Here is a 17,044-nt window from a genome sequence, read left to right on the forward strand (position 1 = left end):
CTTTATCAATACAATTCAGGTACTGTATCAAGCAAAAAAACCTTTAACAACCATAATCATTTCTTGAATGCAAATACAGAGCTGATTTTTTCTAATTAAGACCTGATTTTCACAAAAACAACAGAAAATATATTTTAACTGAGCTTTGTTTACTCCTTTAAGAATTATTCAGGTTTCTTAGATGTCTTGTTAAGTCCCTATAAAGTGAGATTGCAAAAGAAATTTATCAAAAAGTGAAGAATTATAATGTTTAGAACAAAGTTACTATTATCTCTTATAAAATACAACACATGGTCTTGTGGTAAAAGATTCCACTGTTTATGATCCTGCAGAGCAGAGATAAATTTAACAGAACTTGCACACTGACAAAGATGAAAGATAATCTACTTGATTTTAAAAGGTTAAATCAGCGTAGAATGTATCCAAACCAAATTCAAATATTGTATTCCCCAAGCAGGTCAGTGGTTTGTTTTGATAAGCAGACAACTTGACAGGAAAGGTCTAGCTGCCCCTAACAAAACACCACTGCAGTTTGATGCCATTGGCAAAACTAACAAGTCTACAGATTTGGGTCTTAGGTTATCATCAAGATCATCAGTATTCTGCAAAATCCAGCTAAAGAGGGGGCACTATAGGCACAAAAATTTCAAAATGCCATTTTTATTAGTACATCTTTGTTCTCTAATGCTGGAAAATTATGAAATCTTATCATGAATAACCTTCAAAAAATTATTATTTTTTTAAATTAACAATTTTACACATATGATGCCCTGCTGTATAGTTCTGTTCTACTTCCCAGATTCATGGAAGGAGAAAGAAAAACAAACCCACCACCTCCATAGACACAACTGCAAATAAACCAATAAAGCAATCAGGTGATAAGGAAGAAAGCACAAAATGCAAGTCACATCCCAGACAAACTGGAGTTGCGTCAGCCATTTAGCTTTTTAGACTCAGGCTGGGCAATTATAAGAGAAACCTTCCTGTAAAATTCAACTTCCACACTTGATAGATTCTTTACTATTGATGACTGGGTGGGTAACCCAAAGTCAAAACCAGAAATTTATACAGAAATAATCTTAATAATGCTGTTGCATTCTAGACTGGTATTTAAGAACCAAATTCAACTCTAATGAGTAAAACCAAAAAGATTGTACCACAAAATAAGCACTTCCAAAATTTTCAACTTCCTAGACTGTTGATAAGACTGAGATGCCCAACCATGCAATGTACTGGTAAGAGGTTATGGAGTTTAAACAGCTGTAGTATTTGACAACTAACATGTTAAAATAATTAATCCAGTTGTACATTATGTAATCACTATTTTTTTTAATCAAAACTGTTTTATTCATGATATCAAACTCAATAACTGTGTTGCCAGACTTTGCTTTCTACAGTTGACAGAGTAGAAGTATTAACTTTCCATATTATTTTTCATTTGTCATTTTAGACAAAAGGGAAAAGTATGTCTATACATGCTACATAGCATGTAGCTGCTATATCAAAAAGGGAAGCGTATCTAATTTGTTGCTGTCTCCCAGGTCCAAGTAGGGAAGATAACAAGGCTAGCAGTGAATTAATTGAATATGTCAATTTAAAAACCATAAGTTTAACATAAGTTTCCACTAAATTCCATTTTCCCCCTTTACATGGAACTGTCTAGCAGTTGCCTCCTAAGAGACATAAGGTAGACAGGATGAAGAAAGATTTCCCCCACCAAAAGAGTTGACAAAAGAACAGATTTAAAATAACTCTAGATAAACACATGCCTTCACTAGCATATATTTGCAACAGGAGAGCTAAATAAAGAAAAATCTGTAAGGAAATCTACTTTCATGTGACCTCACCAAACTTTGTAGAAAAATTAAGAAAAATCTCAATTAATAGCTGGGTTTAGTGTCACCTAAGTATGTACATACACACAATGCAAACAACTCAAAATAACCCAGTAAACAGCAAGAGATAAAGCAATGCAAATAGAAACCTACTTTAGGTGCTCAAACTAACCCAGAATTTATAGGAATTTTGTTGATTACAAACATATTTCCTGTTCTCCAGCATCCATTCTGAGTAGGAAAACAATTTGCTGAAAGATGGGAGAATGAAAAGGACTTTATTTCACGTGAGAAGCCAGCAGGGATTTCTAAACAAGCCCAGATGTGTTTCTGACAGTGGGGGTCCATGATCTCCCATCACCTTTCAGTCCGACAGGCATTCTGCCCACTTGTGTTCCTATCAAATCCATTCCTTGCACAGAGAGCTGCCTTGCTCCTGTCAAGATCCACACTGCTCACAGATGCTGCCAAATCAGAAGGGCTAGTTATACAACTATCAGCTGGGTTGTTTTCCTTCCAACCAGAGGCACCATTCTTTATTAAAACACACAATTTATACTGAGCTAATTACTTTACTCATGCATTTAGTTGAGGAAAAGCAAAACTAAATCAATAGACAGAACTTGAGAAAATTACTCAAAGCTCTTGTTTCAGCATGTGGTTTTTTTAATCAATTTGAGTAAATTCAAATGACAAGCATTCACTGGCTTCTTCGGACAGGCTGTCTGGACCACACTGAACTCCACAGTGATAACTTGATGATTTTCACTTGTAAGTGAGGGGTTTTTGCACTTCAGAAAGGAAAACAAAACATACAACTCAATGCACGATACACATTTGCTTTTTAAAAGAAAGGGCAAGTTCACAAAAAACACCACACTAATTATAGCCCAGAATTGAAGTGCTTTTTTATGCTCACATTACAGACTCAGCAAAACAACATGCTTTCCATTGCAGCTATTAGACACCATATACAACCTGTAGCAACACCAGGAGGAATGTTTGACTCACTGAGAAACAATATGGCATCTCCAAAGCCTTACAATGCATTGTCATTCATTTACCTTGCACCTGCTCAGACTAGAGTGACAAATCTTTCTGGGCTATTGTTCGGTTCAGTTCCTTGAACCAGGGAAATAAAAGACTTGGGACCTCCAAAAACTGGCCTGTCAACAGCACTACCAAAGCAAATACACTGGTCCTAGGCAATTTCCCAGAAGGCAGGTTTTAAGGAAGCCCATACTATCAAATATGTTGGAATCCTGCTGTCCACCCATAGGTCACCTGGGCAAAGCTTAATTTCCTAAGCTATATAGATGGTCATTTGAAAGAGAGGAAGAATATTTCTAAAGTTTTACCAGTGCCTGTAGAGAAATATATAGTGGCAACTAAAAAGAAATCTGTCTTTCCAAATCCAGCAAATTATGGAGACTGTAAAAACAAGCAGCTACATTTCAACTGAATGCTAACGTGAAGGCTGAAGTACCGGAAACACCTAGCAAGTCTGGCTAGCTAAGGGCCAAGCACCTTCTGCCAAGACCTTTATGAATAAACTCCTCATTGAAGAGTTTTTGAGCATGAAACTCAAGAAAATTAAGAATTAACATTCCTATCTTAAATCTTACAAGCAAATCTCACAAAAAGAAATGTAGAGATCAGCAGCTGCCAATTCAAACATGGGAATGCCAGTTCTGGTGATTGACCCTCACTTAACTGTTTCCCTATGTCATTTTCAACTCCTAGCAAGCAGTGACACTGTGGCAACGTGGTTTAGAAGCACATCTTTGAAATAGTGATACATTGCCAACAGAGCCTTTCAAAAGGCTAAAACAAGCCTGTCAAGGACTCAAGTGAATATGCCTGGGTTTGAAAAACTGCAGGTCAAAACAGGACACTTATACTTCTTTTTTAACAGTCAGGAACCCTCCAACAACATACTGATTAAACCAGAAATAATGGGAAACTAGACAAATTGTTAAGATGAAATGAAAGCTCGTTGCTTTTTAAAGGAATACAGTTTTACACAAGTATAGGCATGTTTAGTAAATGTCAAGGAAAACAGCAGTTCTAAGCAGAAAATTGAATTTTAGTGTAAAAGTTCTGCTGTGCTACAACTGGCTAAATGGTTACAACACAAAAGGGAACAACCCCAGAGAAGTGATAAGCTAAGGTTACAATAAAATGCAACAGGTAGATAAAGTTCAAACTGCAGACAATGTGCAGAAGAGTAAAGCTAACAGTGAAATGCTTTTGCATAATTAGTTCATTCTACTGTCATTGTCACTGAGATTTTCTGAGACTATAAATGTTAAATAAGAGCAATTTGTTAAGTATCTTCAATTCTACTTGTTTTCCTGGTGGGAAAAATGCCTCAGTAGCTTAGAGGTGAAATCTGTAACAACCACCACAGCTAAAAACCTCCACAATAGCTATTAGTCAAACAGCTGCCACTTCATAGTAGAATAGGCTGATCAAATTCTGACAGTTCTGAGCTCTGTAACCTTTTTTTTTTCCACATTTCTTCCCAATTTGTTGTCCTCACAAATCTGTGTTGAGAGACGTAACACAAGCAGCTTGACTCCAGCTGGAATGGCAAGCAAAACAGTCCGTCTCCCTGGAGCCAGTGCTTCCAAAGAAGCTCCCAAATATGCTCACAAATTCATTTATGAATTTTGCTCAAAGAAGTGAAATTAAGGTACAAGGAGCCATGATGTGTTTCTCCACCTATGTGAAATGAATGTGGAAACTGATGACCCAGCCTTATTTCTCTCCACATCCACCTAAAGCAAACCTGCAATCATGGCTGCACTTCTGAGGGTCAATTCTCTGGCATGACTGCAGTGCATTCCACAAGGCTGATATCAGCATTCCTTCCTAGAGAGCTTGATACTGGATTGGTGACTGAAATGAAGAAGGTAGGTGGTGTGTAGAAGCGGAGTTGTTAAACAGCTGGCAACATCTGTGTTTCAGCTATTATCACACATTTGCTAGCTACAGCCAAAATATTGAGCAATTTTTAGACTGTAGCAGTTTCCACATTCACTTCATTTCCTCCAATCTGTTTTCAGCATGGTAGTCACAAGCAGAGACAGCAGAAAATGCATTTTACTAACATCAAAGAGTTATTATTTCTCTTGTACAGAATTATTATTTCTCTTGTACCAAGATTTGGCTTTCTGACAGTTCAGACTGCCTTCTATTTTGAAGCAATATCACAGAACAGAAAAACTTGGTTGCTTCTTCCAAGCTTATCCACACTGTAAGTCACAAAACTCTCAAATCACTTTGAACACGCCTTAATTATATTAAATATAAACTTATGCTAATGATAATATTGCAGAAATCCAAAATCATCACCTATTGAGATTCATTATTAGTTGTAATTTGTTTCCCTGATGTTTTCATATCCTGCACAGCTAGTCAGCAAATAAAAACAAGACAGCAACATGAAGATGGATACTGTATAAACAAAATCAGGTAAATGACAAATTAGGAATTCTGAAGAGATCTCAATAAAATATTAATTAATTTAATTTCACATAACTTTCTAACTACTCCAAAATTTACCTCAGTGAATTATTCTACACAAAACTGAGATAGAAGTTATGAAGCTCTGTGAAACAAGAGAACAGCAGATTAATTTCTCACTCAGGCATCTGTGGACTCAGCTAACTTCAGTTACATATGTAACTCATCCCATGTACTCCCCAGAATACCCCATACAATGTGGTATCTCTCCATGCCTGCAATACCTGAATTTGGCAAATCATGAGTAAGTTCTGTGGGGTTTGGGTTGGGTTTTTTTTCATTTTAGATATGCAAATAGCTTCACTGACTCACAATATAGGAAAGTTGAATCCACGGCATTGTTCTTATGAATTAAATGGCTCTTGGGTTTGTATCTACCCAAAGGAAAGCAAAAAGAACTGGTTCCTGAATTCATTCATCTCAAAACTGGCATCACTCCAACTACTTCATGGAATAATTTCTGATGTCACTACACTCTTTCAAAATCTGAGGAGTCAGGTGATCAAAGACAGCGCAACAGACTTCGTGCTCATACTTCCTGAGAATATTTTGAAACAGGCACTGCTGACCCAGTGCTGGATATGAAATACTTGTAGTGGATGTATGAGAAACTGACCTTTCCAAACACCGTTAACTTGTACATGTTGTGAGCTCTGTGTATCCAATGGATGTTCACAGTTTTGTTTCTGAAATCCCCTTATATACCCATATGTATCAAATACTGCATTTTAAAGCTTCTCCCTCCATAAACTTCTATACAAAGACTTACTCTGTAAAACAAATAAACAAAACCCAAAAGCAATGAACTGCTAAAGGGAAGCTCGGATAAATTCAAATAAACTCATTAAAAAGGCACTCTGTGTTGCTAAATAGAGTAACAACTTAATAAAAGGATAAAGGCCAGGAAAGCCACCTGCAGAACTTGACTTCTTGAATGGTAAGAAAAGACATTTCTGCTGCACTGACACGGGTCAAAAGAAATATACCAGCACTTAACTATGTCTTGCAACAGTACACTGATGAGTTCATAAAATTAAAAATCCTTCCATCTAGCTAATAAAACATGGAATTTGCAAACTGAAAGATTACCCAACTTCAAACCTGTGTGGCTATAAGGCTGTAGAGTTTTTTTTTTTACATCCCTGCTCTCACAACACTCTCTAATAAGCAGTGTCAGTCATACCATTAAGTTGAATCGTACCTGAAAACCCTCACTTTCAGAGCCAGTTCCCCCTAGTACTACACTAAACCACATTTAGGTTCCAATTCAGTCCAAAGAATCTATCTTCAGGTGAAATTACATGAGAACAATGAGCCTTAAAGGTCCTGCTCTTCTTGCCTGATCCTAGCCACATGGAACCATTCCTCAGATCAGCTATGCACATCTGTGAAACCCTTCCCTGCACGTGAAGCTGCATAAAGCCAGATAGTAATCTGTGGGTTAGTGAGCTGAATGGGTTTGCAGAAGGAAAAAAAAAATCAAGTTGGAAGATGAGACCTCACCTACTTTGCATCAAAAAGCCAGTAGATTAGCTCTTAGTTTCTCATCAATATAATTTTTTGAACAATGTGGGAAAGAAAAGTCCTGAAAACACCTAAATACCAACCTTGCCCAGTCCTGGTCACAATAGCTTGTGAAACTCAATAGGATCAAAGAATGGTGTAAAGGCTGTAGGTTTTCTACAGGTTGGAAGACAACTTTATGGTTATAAATAGTAACCAGCATGTTTAACACACGGACACGTTTAAGCAGCTTGTCTTTAAGGCAAACTGACAACTATATTAATAACAAAAGAGTTTTCTTGACAAAACAAAGTTAGACAAAACCCAATCACTTACTGAATCCAGAAAGCAGAGATAGGTTCCAGAGCTCTGAATTACTGCTTGATTTTTAGCAAATCCAACTGTTAAAGAAACAAAGATAAAATTACATGGTAGTTTTTCCCCTGTGCAGTTTTTTAAATCTTACTACAGCCAGGAACAGATGAAAGGAAAGACAAGTCAGGAGCAGATAGAGTACACAATTTTTCCATAGTGAAAACCAGATAACTTGTAAACATGTGAATAGCATGCCTATTTTAGTCTTCTTCTCTGAATGGATATCAGTTGTATGTATTAGAACTATACTACCACGTAGAAGTAGACTACTTTTGCTAACTCTCCACAAAGACATAATATGTAATATGTATCTTGAAGAGTCCAGCTACCTAGGTCTCACATCCAGAATACCTCAGATCATAGAATCACAGAATGAGTTGGCTTGGAAGGGACCATCTAGTCCAACCCCCCTGCAACGAGCAGATGCTGAAAATCCTTGGCTCTGTCTGTGTGTGTATATATATAAAAATATATATCTCCATCCATCTCTTTGTCAGAACAAATAGTTAATAAATCATAAAAAAGGCAAAGAAAGAATGAGACACTGCCAGGCCATTTTTCTTCCCATCAGGGAGCCAGGTCCTCAGGACTCAACAAAAGTTCTGCTACATTCCACTTGTTAAATATAAAGTATGCAAGCACAAAAACTGCCTGTGCTGTTTATGCAATGGTACATGTAATGCAGAGGGGAGCCAAAGCAAAGTAATTTACATACAAGGAGTACCAACCTAGCTTATTTATACCATAATATGTCACACCATCTATGGAAGAGCACACTGAAATATAAATTCAGTCAAATGACAACATTAGCCTTTTAGTTTCTGAACCCCCAGCACTAGTTGAATCTTTTACCAAGATATTTCAGGAAGCTGTACCAAAAGAAAGCTTTCCTGTCAGCCTCATTGCTGAAGCAGATGACAGCACAGGGGTGGGGGCAGAGGCAGATATACATGGCCACAGGTAAGGATGGGACTGCAGCAGCCAGCGATGAGATGAACACAGCTTGCCACAGAAATACATCTACAAGGCAGGAGCGTTTACCTGTGACAACTGTTGTATGCAGACAAGGTTTACCTAAGAACATTACGAACTTTGAATTCTCCTGGGCAGTATTATAAAGAAAGACTATGCTATATCCAGTGCTATTTTTAAAAAAGCTATACAAATTTCACTTGTCCATATATGTAATATTTAAGCTTTGTTTAAAGTATTTATGGAACCAAGTCAGGGAATCCAGCAAAAGATTGTCCTGACATGCAAACCAAATGATGTGAAGACATGCAATACTGTGGGTTTTTTTTTCCTCTGTGGGGTTTTTATTCTCTAATGGGAAAACTGGAAACATAATGCCAAAAAATCTCACCATGAAGTGAAACAGGATAATTTTAAATAGTATTATCCCTAAAGTTCCTGATTTTGCATTTGAAAAAAAAAAAAAACAGACTTCTGTAATTCTCTACTTGTTTTATGGGACAGAGGTTTAAGTTTGCTCAGGAAACATTTAACTGGGCTCAAATGTTCACTTAGGTTCACATGCTCCTTGGCTATTTTGCTGAGTAGTCCCACTACAGAAAAAGACTTATGACTGCATTTCTTACTGCCTGAAAGGAACATTATGTCAACCACCAACAGAATACTACTAATAAAGGCTCTTCCTTATGACTGTGTTATTCTTATTTTTTATTTGAGTACTTTAATCCTCACCATAACACCTCTTCATCACAGACTTCCTGGATTTGCTATCTTACAGTATATTTACCTATTACTTTTTATTCACATATGAATATCTCATCTCACATATACAGTTACTCTCATTTTCAGTCCCATTGGCAGTAAAAAAGCAGCTGGCAAAGTCAGTAACTACCACAACAGCAGAGCTGAATCCTGGCATGAGCTGTTTTAGTGGGAAACAACTGATGCAAGTTAGCAGGTCTGGACAAGCCAAACAAGCAAAACCCTAATACTGTGGAGGTCCCTACTAAAGCAAGAGGCAAAAGAACAGGATAGAACAAAATTTGTCCAACATCAATCAAATCAATACTCTCATACACCATAGCCAGCTGCAAAGCAGCCTGTACTTACATTTCAATGCTGTCATTAGCATACCCCGATATTTCAACAACCTTCAGCAGAAAATAATGAAGTACTAGGAACCAATAATGTAGAAAAAGAATAAAGGAGACTCAAAGGCAATTACAAGATGACAACTGCATTACTCTGTGAACGTCTTGAAATCTTTCAGATCTCGGTTTCAAATACAACTTTAAACACAATCATGAAATCTTTAGTATTTGTTATGTGAAAATATTTCTTTCTAAGATTAGGACAGAAACCATACTGAAGCTTTTCATATTCCAGACAGGGAGAGAAGAAATCGCTCATATTTTAAAAATTAAGATAGATATAACTCCCCATAACAGAAAATACATACTAAAAATTGTTTCACCAGAGCGAATCCTACCTTTGGCATGAGTAAAATATTTTCTTTAATATTACTCTACTGAACAAAATCAAACGTTTGTGCCAGGTCTCTGAGTTTTGTAAGGCCTGCTTACTTGGTGAAAAGAGCCTGTTACCATGGCTACAGCCATAAAAACTTAAGCCTCAGTGAGATATTAACATTCCTCACTCTTGGAAAGAAAAAGGTTTCCTTTTTTTAGGCAAGTGACCCTTTCTTTTTTTCTGGGCTTCCCCCCTTTCTTTTACATGTTAGAAAAGAATCAGAAATAAATCCTAATCTTGTGTAAATAGTTGAAGATGTGAAGCCTGACTAGTACATTGTTTCTGTACTAAAGCATCTTCTTTTAAAGGAAAGACTCCTTACAGTTGTAACTAGTCCTTAACATAATAAAAGTAAATCACTGAAAGCAAACAAATACTATGTATTTCAAGTAACCTGCTCCTAAAATGTAACAACCATAAAGAAAAGATGTCCTCATTTTAATGGTGACCTGAGAGTGACTTCCACATGAATAAACTTGGTTTTGTTTTTTTAGAAGAACTATGCATTTCACACTATTATTTAAAACAATGATCACAGCTGCATCCCCCACCCCCAGTTTATTACAGATTTGTTCAGATTTTCACCTATCCCAACACTGGCAAATTAAACCAAAAATTACTCTGATGTATCTCTAATGGCACAAAACAGTCCTTGTAGTTCAGAACTAGAAATTAGTTTCAGTTTCAGTTTCCTAAAATGAGCTGACTTCAGAAATTTAACTTAAGTTATTGTCAAAACACTGCACCTGTGTACTCTTTCAAACTAAAAACTAGCTTATACTCTACCAGGAACAAGACTGTATACATAGAAAATCTTTTATAAAAATGGAAAAAATATGATATAACAAGATAGTATTTTAATATAATAAGGTGATATTTATGAAAGCATTATTATCCAATTTTCCTTAGTACCATAATTAACAACCTCTGGTAGTATTATTTGTATTTTTTTCATGAGAAATCACAAGCTATTTAGCTTCCAGATCATCAACTACTAAGAGGAGTAAGATTTGAAAGAAGACCGATTACCTAATATTTGAGGGAGGGGAAAAGGAAGACAGATAGATTTCTAGGAATACAAGAAATTCTTGACGTGGCTCAACTCCAACTTTATCAGTTGCCCAACAGAGAAAGATTCCCTCTTGTCTGTCTTTTGTCATCACCAGCTCAAGAACACATTACAGGTTGCACTGTCAAAGAAACAATGGTTCATGCTAGAGATATTAAAACACTAAAAATATTTACAGTAACAGCTATGCTGCATTACTTCATTATTGTTGGGTCTTACAACTGTTTAAAAGCAGGTTTAAAGAAGTCTATAGTCAAAAGAAATGACAGCAGAATCAAGCCAGGCACCTATACCAAGTTGCTGTTATTCAGTGCACAAACTCCTATTTATTCGCATGTTTCAACAAGGGGATGAAAATGAAAAATTCTGAAACTCAACTGCACTTTTTCCTAAGAGGAAACTGTAATAAGGTAGGATTCTTTCCAGGTACCAGAAGAGTTAAAAACCAGACACTGACCAGACTTTGTGTTACAGCATTTCCAAAGTGTGTGTTTTTAGTGAGCTAACTTCAAAGGCACAAATTTGGAAGCACTTTTCTATCAATTCCTGCCCATCTGCTCATTGTCACAAAAACAGAACGATAGAAACATTTAATTACACAGCTCCCATACAGAATATGAGCACACATCCCTGGGGACATCCAAGGCTTGATGGGGCTCTGAGCAACTCGATTTATAGATGTTCCTGCTCACTGCAGGGGCATTGGACTATATGGCCTTTAAAGGTCCCTCCCAACCTAAGACATTCTATGATTGTATGTTGTGCTTGCTTTGCCCTGTTCCCCTTTCAGAACACAGACACGATCTTCCAACTTCAATGCCATTCAACACCAACCTTCTTCAAAGAGCGATATACCTTTGTTTCCATTTTACATTCTTACAAGCTTCTCTGCTAAAAAACTCTAAAAATAAAACAGCCAAAAGCAAGCAAAGTAAAAACTGACAGTGAGATTTGTTTGTTATCTCCTCCAGTGGGTAACTGTAACTCCTATTAGTATGTAAATCTATAGGGAATCACAGCATACACCTAACTGGGAGCTCACTAACAATTTGGACCTTTGTGCAAATACTTCAAAGTTCAGTTGGAAATTTGGCTCACAACAAAGCTTTTGAGAAACCTGTATTTTAACCTGATCATCAAATGGATATCAAAAATTTATTTTGCTGTATTTCAGGGTCTCTTCTACAAGACTGAAAGATATGCATTTGCTTTTGAAATCATTATGTAAGCAATTTTGGATTTCTTTTTCTTGAAACCCATGTCCTGAAGATAAATCAGATATCAGAAAGCCACAGTAAAATTGTAAGCATTAACAACATTGTGTATATTACAATTAAACAAAATTCTTTTGCAGAGTAGAGCACAAATGTTAAGCCAAGTTCTTCTTTCCTGGACATATAAACAAATCCTACAGAGCCAAACCCAACAGGGCCAAATTCTAAATTGGAATGAGTTTTTGAACAGAGAGCTCTGGAAAACAACGTCGGGTTTTTTTCCCATTGCAATGCGAGTGGCTACAAAGACACTTTTCAAACTGAAAACCAGAAGATGCCCAACTCTCAAAAAAGTGACTGTTCAGCTACATACCACCTTGAGGTTGAGATGAACCATTACTACCAATGACTACCAGCACACCAGCAGCTTCCAACTTGATCTTCCATTTTTCAATTATTTCAGCTGAACCATCCTAGAAAAATAATTACATGGAGGTGGCTATTTTAAATGTGTATGGTGAACACAATCCAAAACAATACTTCCTATCAGAAACCGTATTTACTTAGTCTTACTTTACTTAAGAGGTACTTATTTTAAATAAGGTCTGAAACATACCTTACTGGCATCATTAAAAACTGACAGTTCCATGGTTTCTTTAAAATCTTGTTCCCAAACTGACTTCAAGCATTCATCTAGCCAGCATTCGCTGTTGTGAACAGGCACAATGACAGACTACAAAGAAAAATAAAATCCAAATCTATGTCAGTGCTAGTTTTGTTTACTTATAAAATAGTCATCAGAAAGTAGAAGTGCTAGATCCTTCTGAAACTAACTTTTAAAAAAGGCATCCTATAAACATAAAATCTGGTAAAGTTTGTTTTCTAGCAAATATGTGATTTTCTTTCCTCTCTGTGAAACTTTTTATTATTTTTTGAGTTCTATAAGATGCCTTTGGATAGATTTCCAAGGAAACAAAAAAGATTACTGAACCAAAAATACTAACAAAATACCTGTAACACCAAACCTGTTTCTAGTATTACTGCATTTCTTATGACACTTCAGTCATCTATTAACTTACCTTACTCATCAGTTTTTCTTTAAGCTTGCTACTTAATTGGAAAGGCTTACATATGCAGCCTGTAACCTTGGGCTCCGGCCAAGTTTTTAAGATAGATTCTATCTAAAATGGCTATGAAGAACATTAGAAGATGACATATGACATAGTCCCATAGTCTACTATTTCAACTGCAGGCTTTCCTATTACAGCCTCTATTGTTTCAGCCACGCACATGCAAAGCATGAAAACTTATCTGAAATACTCTAAAATTGGTTAAAAACCAGACATGAAGGATTTCTCTGTTCAATTACTCACCACTGTTCTAATTAGCCCCTCAAAAGCCAACAACCTCTCCAAATTCTTTCAGTATCTCAAAAACTAATACATTCCATTCTCAGAATGCAAGTCCTAAGAAATCAGCACAGTAACACACTGACTACATTTGTGAAGGGAGGGTCCAAACTTGTACCTGTTAAGATCACTTATAGATGGGGAACTTGGGGCAAAGTAATGTGCAGAAGTCTCAAGGGACATTTTAGGAAGTTCCTAGAAACAGAACTCAAACTCCTTACCATGTGGTGTAACCATAAAGGCAGAGTAGTTTGAAGAAACAGAGGGTAGTTCCTATTGTGAGCATGTGAGAACCGTAAGAAACAGAATACTAAAAGTGTACTGAAACTGAATTAACTATTCAAGATTTGGTGACATCTGAGTACACCTACATAATGCAAACACAGGCAAATGCACATATTATATGTAGATATAATTTGTGGAGAGTGAGGAGTGTATTTTTGGGGTTTTTAGAGTATGATGTATGTACATGCAGGCATTACAGAGTATGGTGTATGTACAGTAACAAATAACAAACAAGGTTTCACAGCAAAATAAAAAAACCTAGAATGAATGAAGACCCTGATGTTTGGCAGGACACTATAACAAGTGAAAAGGGTATTTAAAAACAAGTAGAAGGAAAGTTATCTAAAATTTTAAGCAACAGGTCTTCATCTGTTTGGAGAGACAAATAAGTAAAATAAGGAGAAAAAAATGTAAAATTGATTAAATACTATATTACAACATACAGACATAAAATATTGTTGCAGAACTCTGTGCCAGATTAGTGCTTTAAGATTTAAAAAATAAGCAGAAATATGAGCTTCCAATTCAAGGTGTTCAATTTACTCAGGACTGTAACATCCTTTATGTCTAGACAGCAATGAAAATACGATCCTATATATTCATACTAATGAATCTAACAAATTCAAGAAAAAGGGTCTCAATTCTTCCAATGACAACACAAACTAGACAAAGTTTTGCACACCCAGAAAAATGAATTATTTTCCAGATTTGTTTTCTAATTAACTCTGTAAAAATGTGATTATGCCATCAGGAACTAGCTTGGTATCTGCTTGAGTATCGTAGAACTGGAACTTCTTTGCTTTTTTTCATAGAGAACTCCTACTTTAAGACAGGACAGCTGTGTAAAATATCAAGATCTCTGCTTAGTTTGAACTGAAAATAGAAAAAGTCATTCTTTAATGGCAGCATATATAAAACAATATGTAAATACCTGATGGCATCAAGGTACTCTGAACCTAACAACTCATAATATATTAGCATCCCTGTAAATGCATTATTGCCATAAGTTTTACTTCCACAGAACTATCACAACAATGGTGAGCTAGAGGCCTGCCAAAATCAGGTCCAGAGCCGAATTCCTGATGATGCTTCTGTGTAAAAACCTGAAAAACTAAGAAATCTGTACAAATAACTATACACAGCAATACGATTAAAGTATCAGAGTACTGCTAACGTTGTATATTAAAGGTAACTTAGGTTCTATCACTCTTCCTCAGTTCATTGTTTTTCTGTATTTACTTTAGCTTTTTAAGCAAAAAAAGAAAGAAAAAATAGTAGGGCTAAACTTTCATTTCTCCCTAGTCTATTTCTACATTTGTAGCCTGGCTTCAAAGTTCCAGACGCCACTTGTCCTATACCCAGCATTCATGAATTGGCCTTCCCCATCATATAACTGTGTCAGAACTCTTCAGTCCCCTTGGTTCATTTAAAGAGGGAAAAACACGAACCAGTTACCAGGGCACTATTTAGCTTACAGCTGGTACTAACCTCCAGGCACCTCGTCTATTTCCTCTGTTCCCAAACAAGATCAAATACATTTGTATCACTGCAGACAAACCATAATCTCCAGGGACAGAAACACCAACCTTGCTAAGGCAATCTCTAAAAGCAGGCGAAAGGGAGACCTGGAATACAGTTTTCCCAACGTCTGAAGTCTTTTTATGCCAACTACTACTTCCTGATCCCAGCACTTATTCTCATTCTAGTTCTTTCTATGGCAACCTAGCATGTATTTGAAGACTGTTACCCTAACAGTGAAGTAGAGAAATATGCATAAAGCTCTTTCAAAGTAATTTTGAGTCAACACAGGGACATAAATTGCAAACAGCTAATGTACCTTTGTCATTACAAGATAACTGATTGACAACTGAGTCAGAACGATCATTTCATTAGCTGAGACTGATTTACACCAGAATCCATCAGAGGAACAGTTTCATGGCTTATGAGCCAAGAACCACAGTTAAAATACAGAGCTATGAATCAGATCTGGATTCGAGCACTGTAACACCGCCTGGTTTTCCCTGAACTCCACACATTCTAGAGTAAGACCTGAAGCAATTTCAGGTATTTTTAGTGAGGTGGTTTTGTCATCACTAGGCTGAAGATTCTTGGCTCTGCTGCAAAACAAATTTTGGCATGGCAAAAATGACATTATTAACCAAGGAAACTCCCTCAGCTAGACTACCGAAAACCAACGCATCAATCGCAAGATGGAAGAGAAGTTGAGGACGATGAGGGTTTTGGGGGTTTTTATAACAAAAAAAAAGTGGCAGAAACTGTGCAACTGAAAAAAATGTCTTATTGCTGGCATCACCACCACCATCACCTCTACTGAGAATACGGATGGTAACTCCGAAGTAAAAACTTAACTTCGGTTTCTGCAGATTTTGGCTCAAGTAGACTCCTACCTGCCTCCCTCTCTGAATGTGGAAAACACAGTCGTTTTAACACCGCTGTAGGTTTTATAGAAGTCACACACCGGTACTTTCAAACGAAGTTTTCATATGAGTCACTAATCCAAACCCTTCAGAAGCCCATGGCTGCCTGCGGAAACACACGAGTTTCGACAGACACACGAAATACTTGAAATAAACCCAGAACGATTTTCAAGCCGCAACGTTTGACCTGTCTTTCGGCTCTGAAACTCTGTGAAGTTGTTCGCCGGTTTTCGCTGCCCACTGATCTGGGCGCTTTCGCTTTTCAGCTGCTCGCCTCACAACACCTAAAACCGGCGCCGAACTCCCCTCCCAGCTCCGCGCCACACACCGCGCCCCGGCCTGCCACGCTCCAAGGCCAAGCGCAGGCCGGCAGCCCCCCTCAAGCCCGGCCGCTCTCCTCCTGCCGAGCAGCAGCGGCACCTCCGGAACGGGCGAGGCGGGCCCGCAGGAGGGACCCGAGCCGAGCCCAGCCCCGCCGCCGCTCAGCACCCTGTTCCCGCCTCCGGCCCGCCCGCGCCTCAGCCCACACTCGGCCGCCCGCCTGACACGTACCACCTGGACGGCGCGGCCTCGCCCCGCCGGCGGCCGGGGGGGCACGGGGCGGTGGGCTGTGGCGGGGCTCCCGCCGGCTCTCCCCGCCTCCGCCATGGCTGCCACCGCCCCTCGGGGAACGGCGGGTTGGGGGGGCGCTTGCGGTGAGGTCCCTGGAGGGGCCTGGAGGAGCCGGAGCTGGCGGCTCCTTCACCGCCGCAGCGCCACCCCCGCGTTCCCCTCGGGAACCGCTCCCCGGCGGGGCGCCGCTCACCCTCACAGGGGCCCAGCAGCCTGTCCGCCTCCCCTCGCTGCGCCCCCCCGGGCGGGGAAACCCCGGCGGGAGGAACGACGA

The 17,044-nt window shown here is 38.2% G+C and overlaps 1 protein-coding gene across 1 annotated transcript in view; it reads right to left on the reverse strand.

Annotated features, from left to right (window-relative positions):
- The window catches only part of B3GNTL1 (UDP-GlcNAc:betaGal beta-1,3-N-acetylglucosaminyltransferase like 1), a gene marked incomplete at its 5' end in the record, with an annotated part of 114,514 nt that extends 97,708 nt beyond the window's left edge, over positions 1 to 16,806 (reverse strand). The window contains 4 exons of the mRNA XM_084273515.1: positions 7,203 to 7,267; positions 12,400 to 12,499; positions 12,643 to 12,759; positions 16,711 to 16,806. Of these exons, the coding sequence (XP_084129641.1) occupies positions 7,203 to 7,267; positions 12,400 to 12,499; positions 12,643 to 12,759; positions 16,711 to 16,806 (378 nt within the window). The remainder of the gene's footprint in view (positions 1 to 7,202; positions 7,268 to 12,399; positions 12,500 to 12,642; positions 12,760 to 16,710) is intronic.
- Positions 16,807 to 17,044: the final 238 nt, after the last annotated feature.

Source organism: Gallinula chloropus (genome assembly GCF_964237585.1).
Source record: "Gallinula chloropus genome assembly, chromosome: 20".
NCBI classification, from domain to species: domain Eukaryota; kingdom Metazoa; phylum Chordata; class Aves; order Gruiformes; family Rallidae; genus Gallinula; species Gallinula chloropus.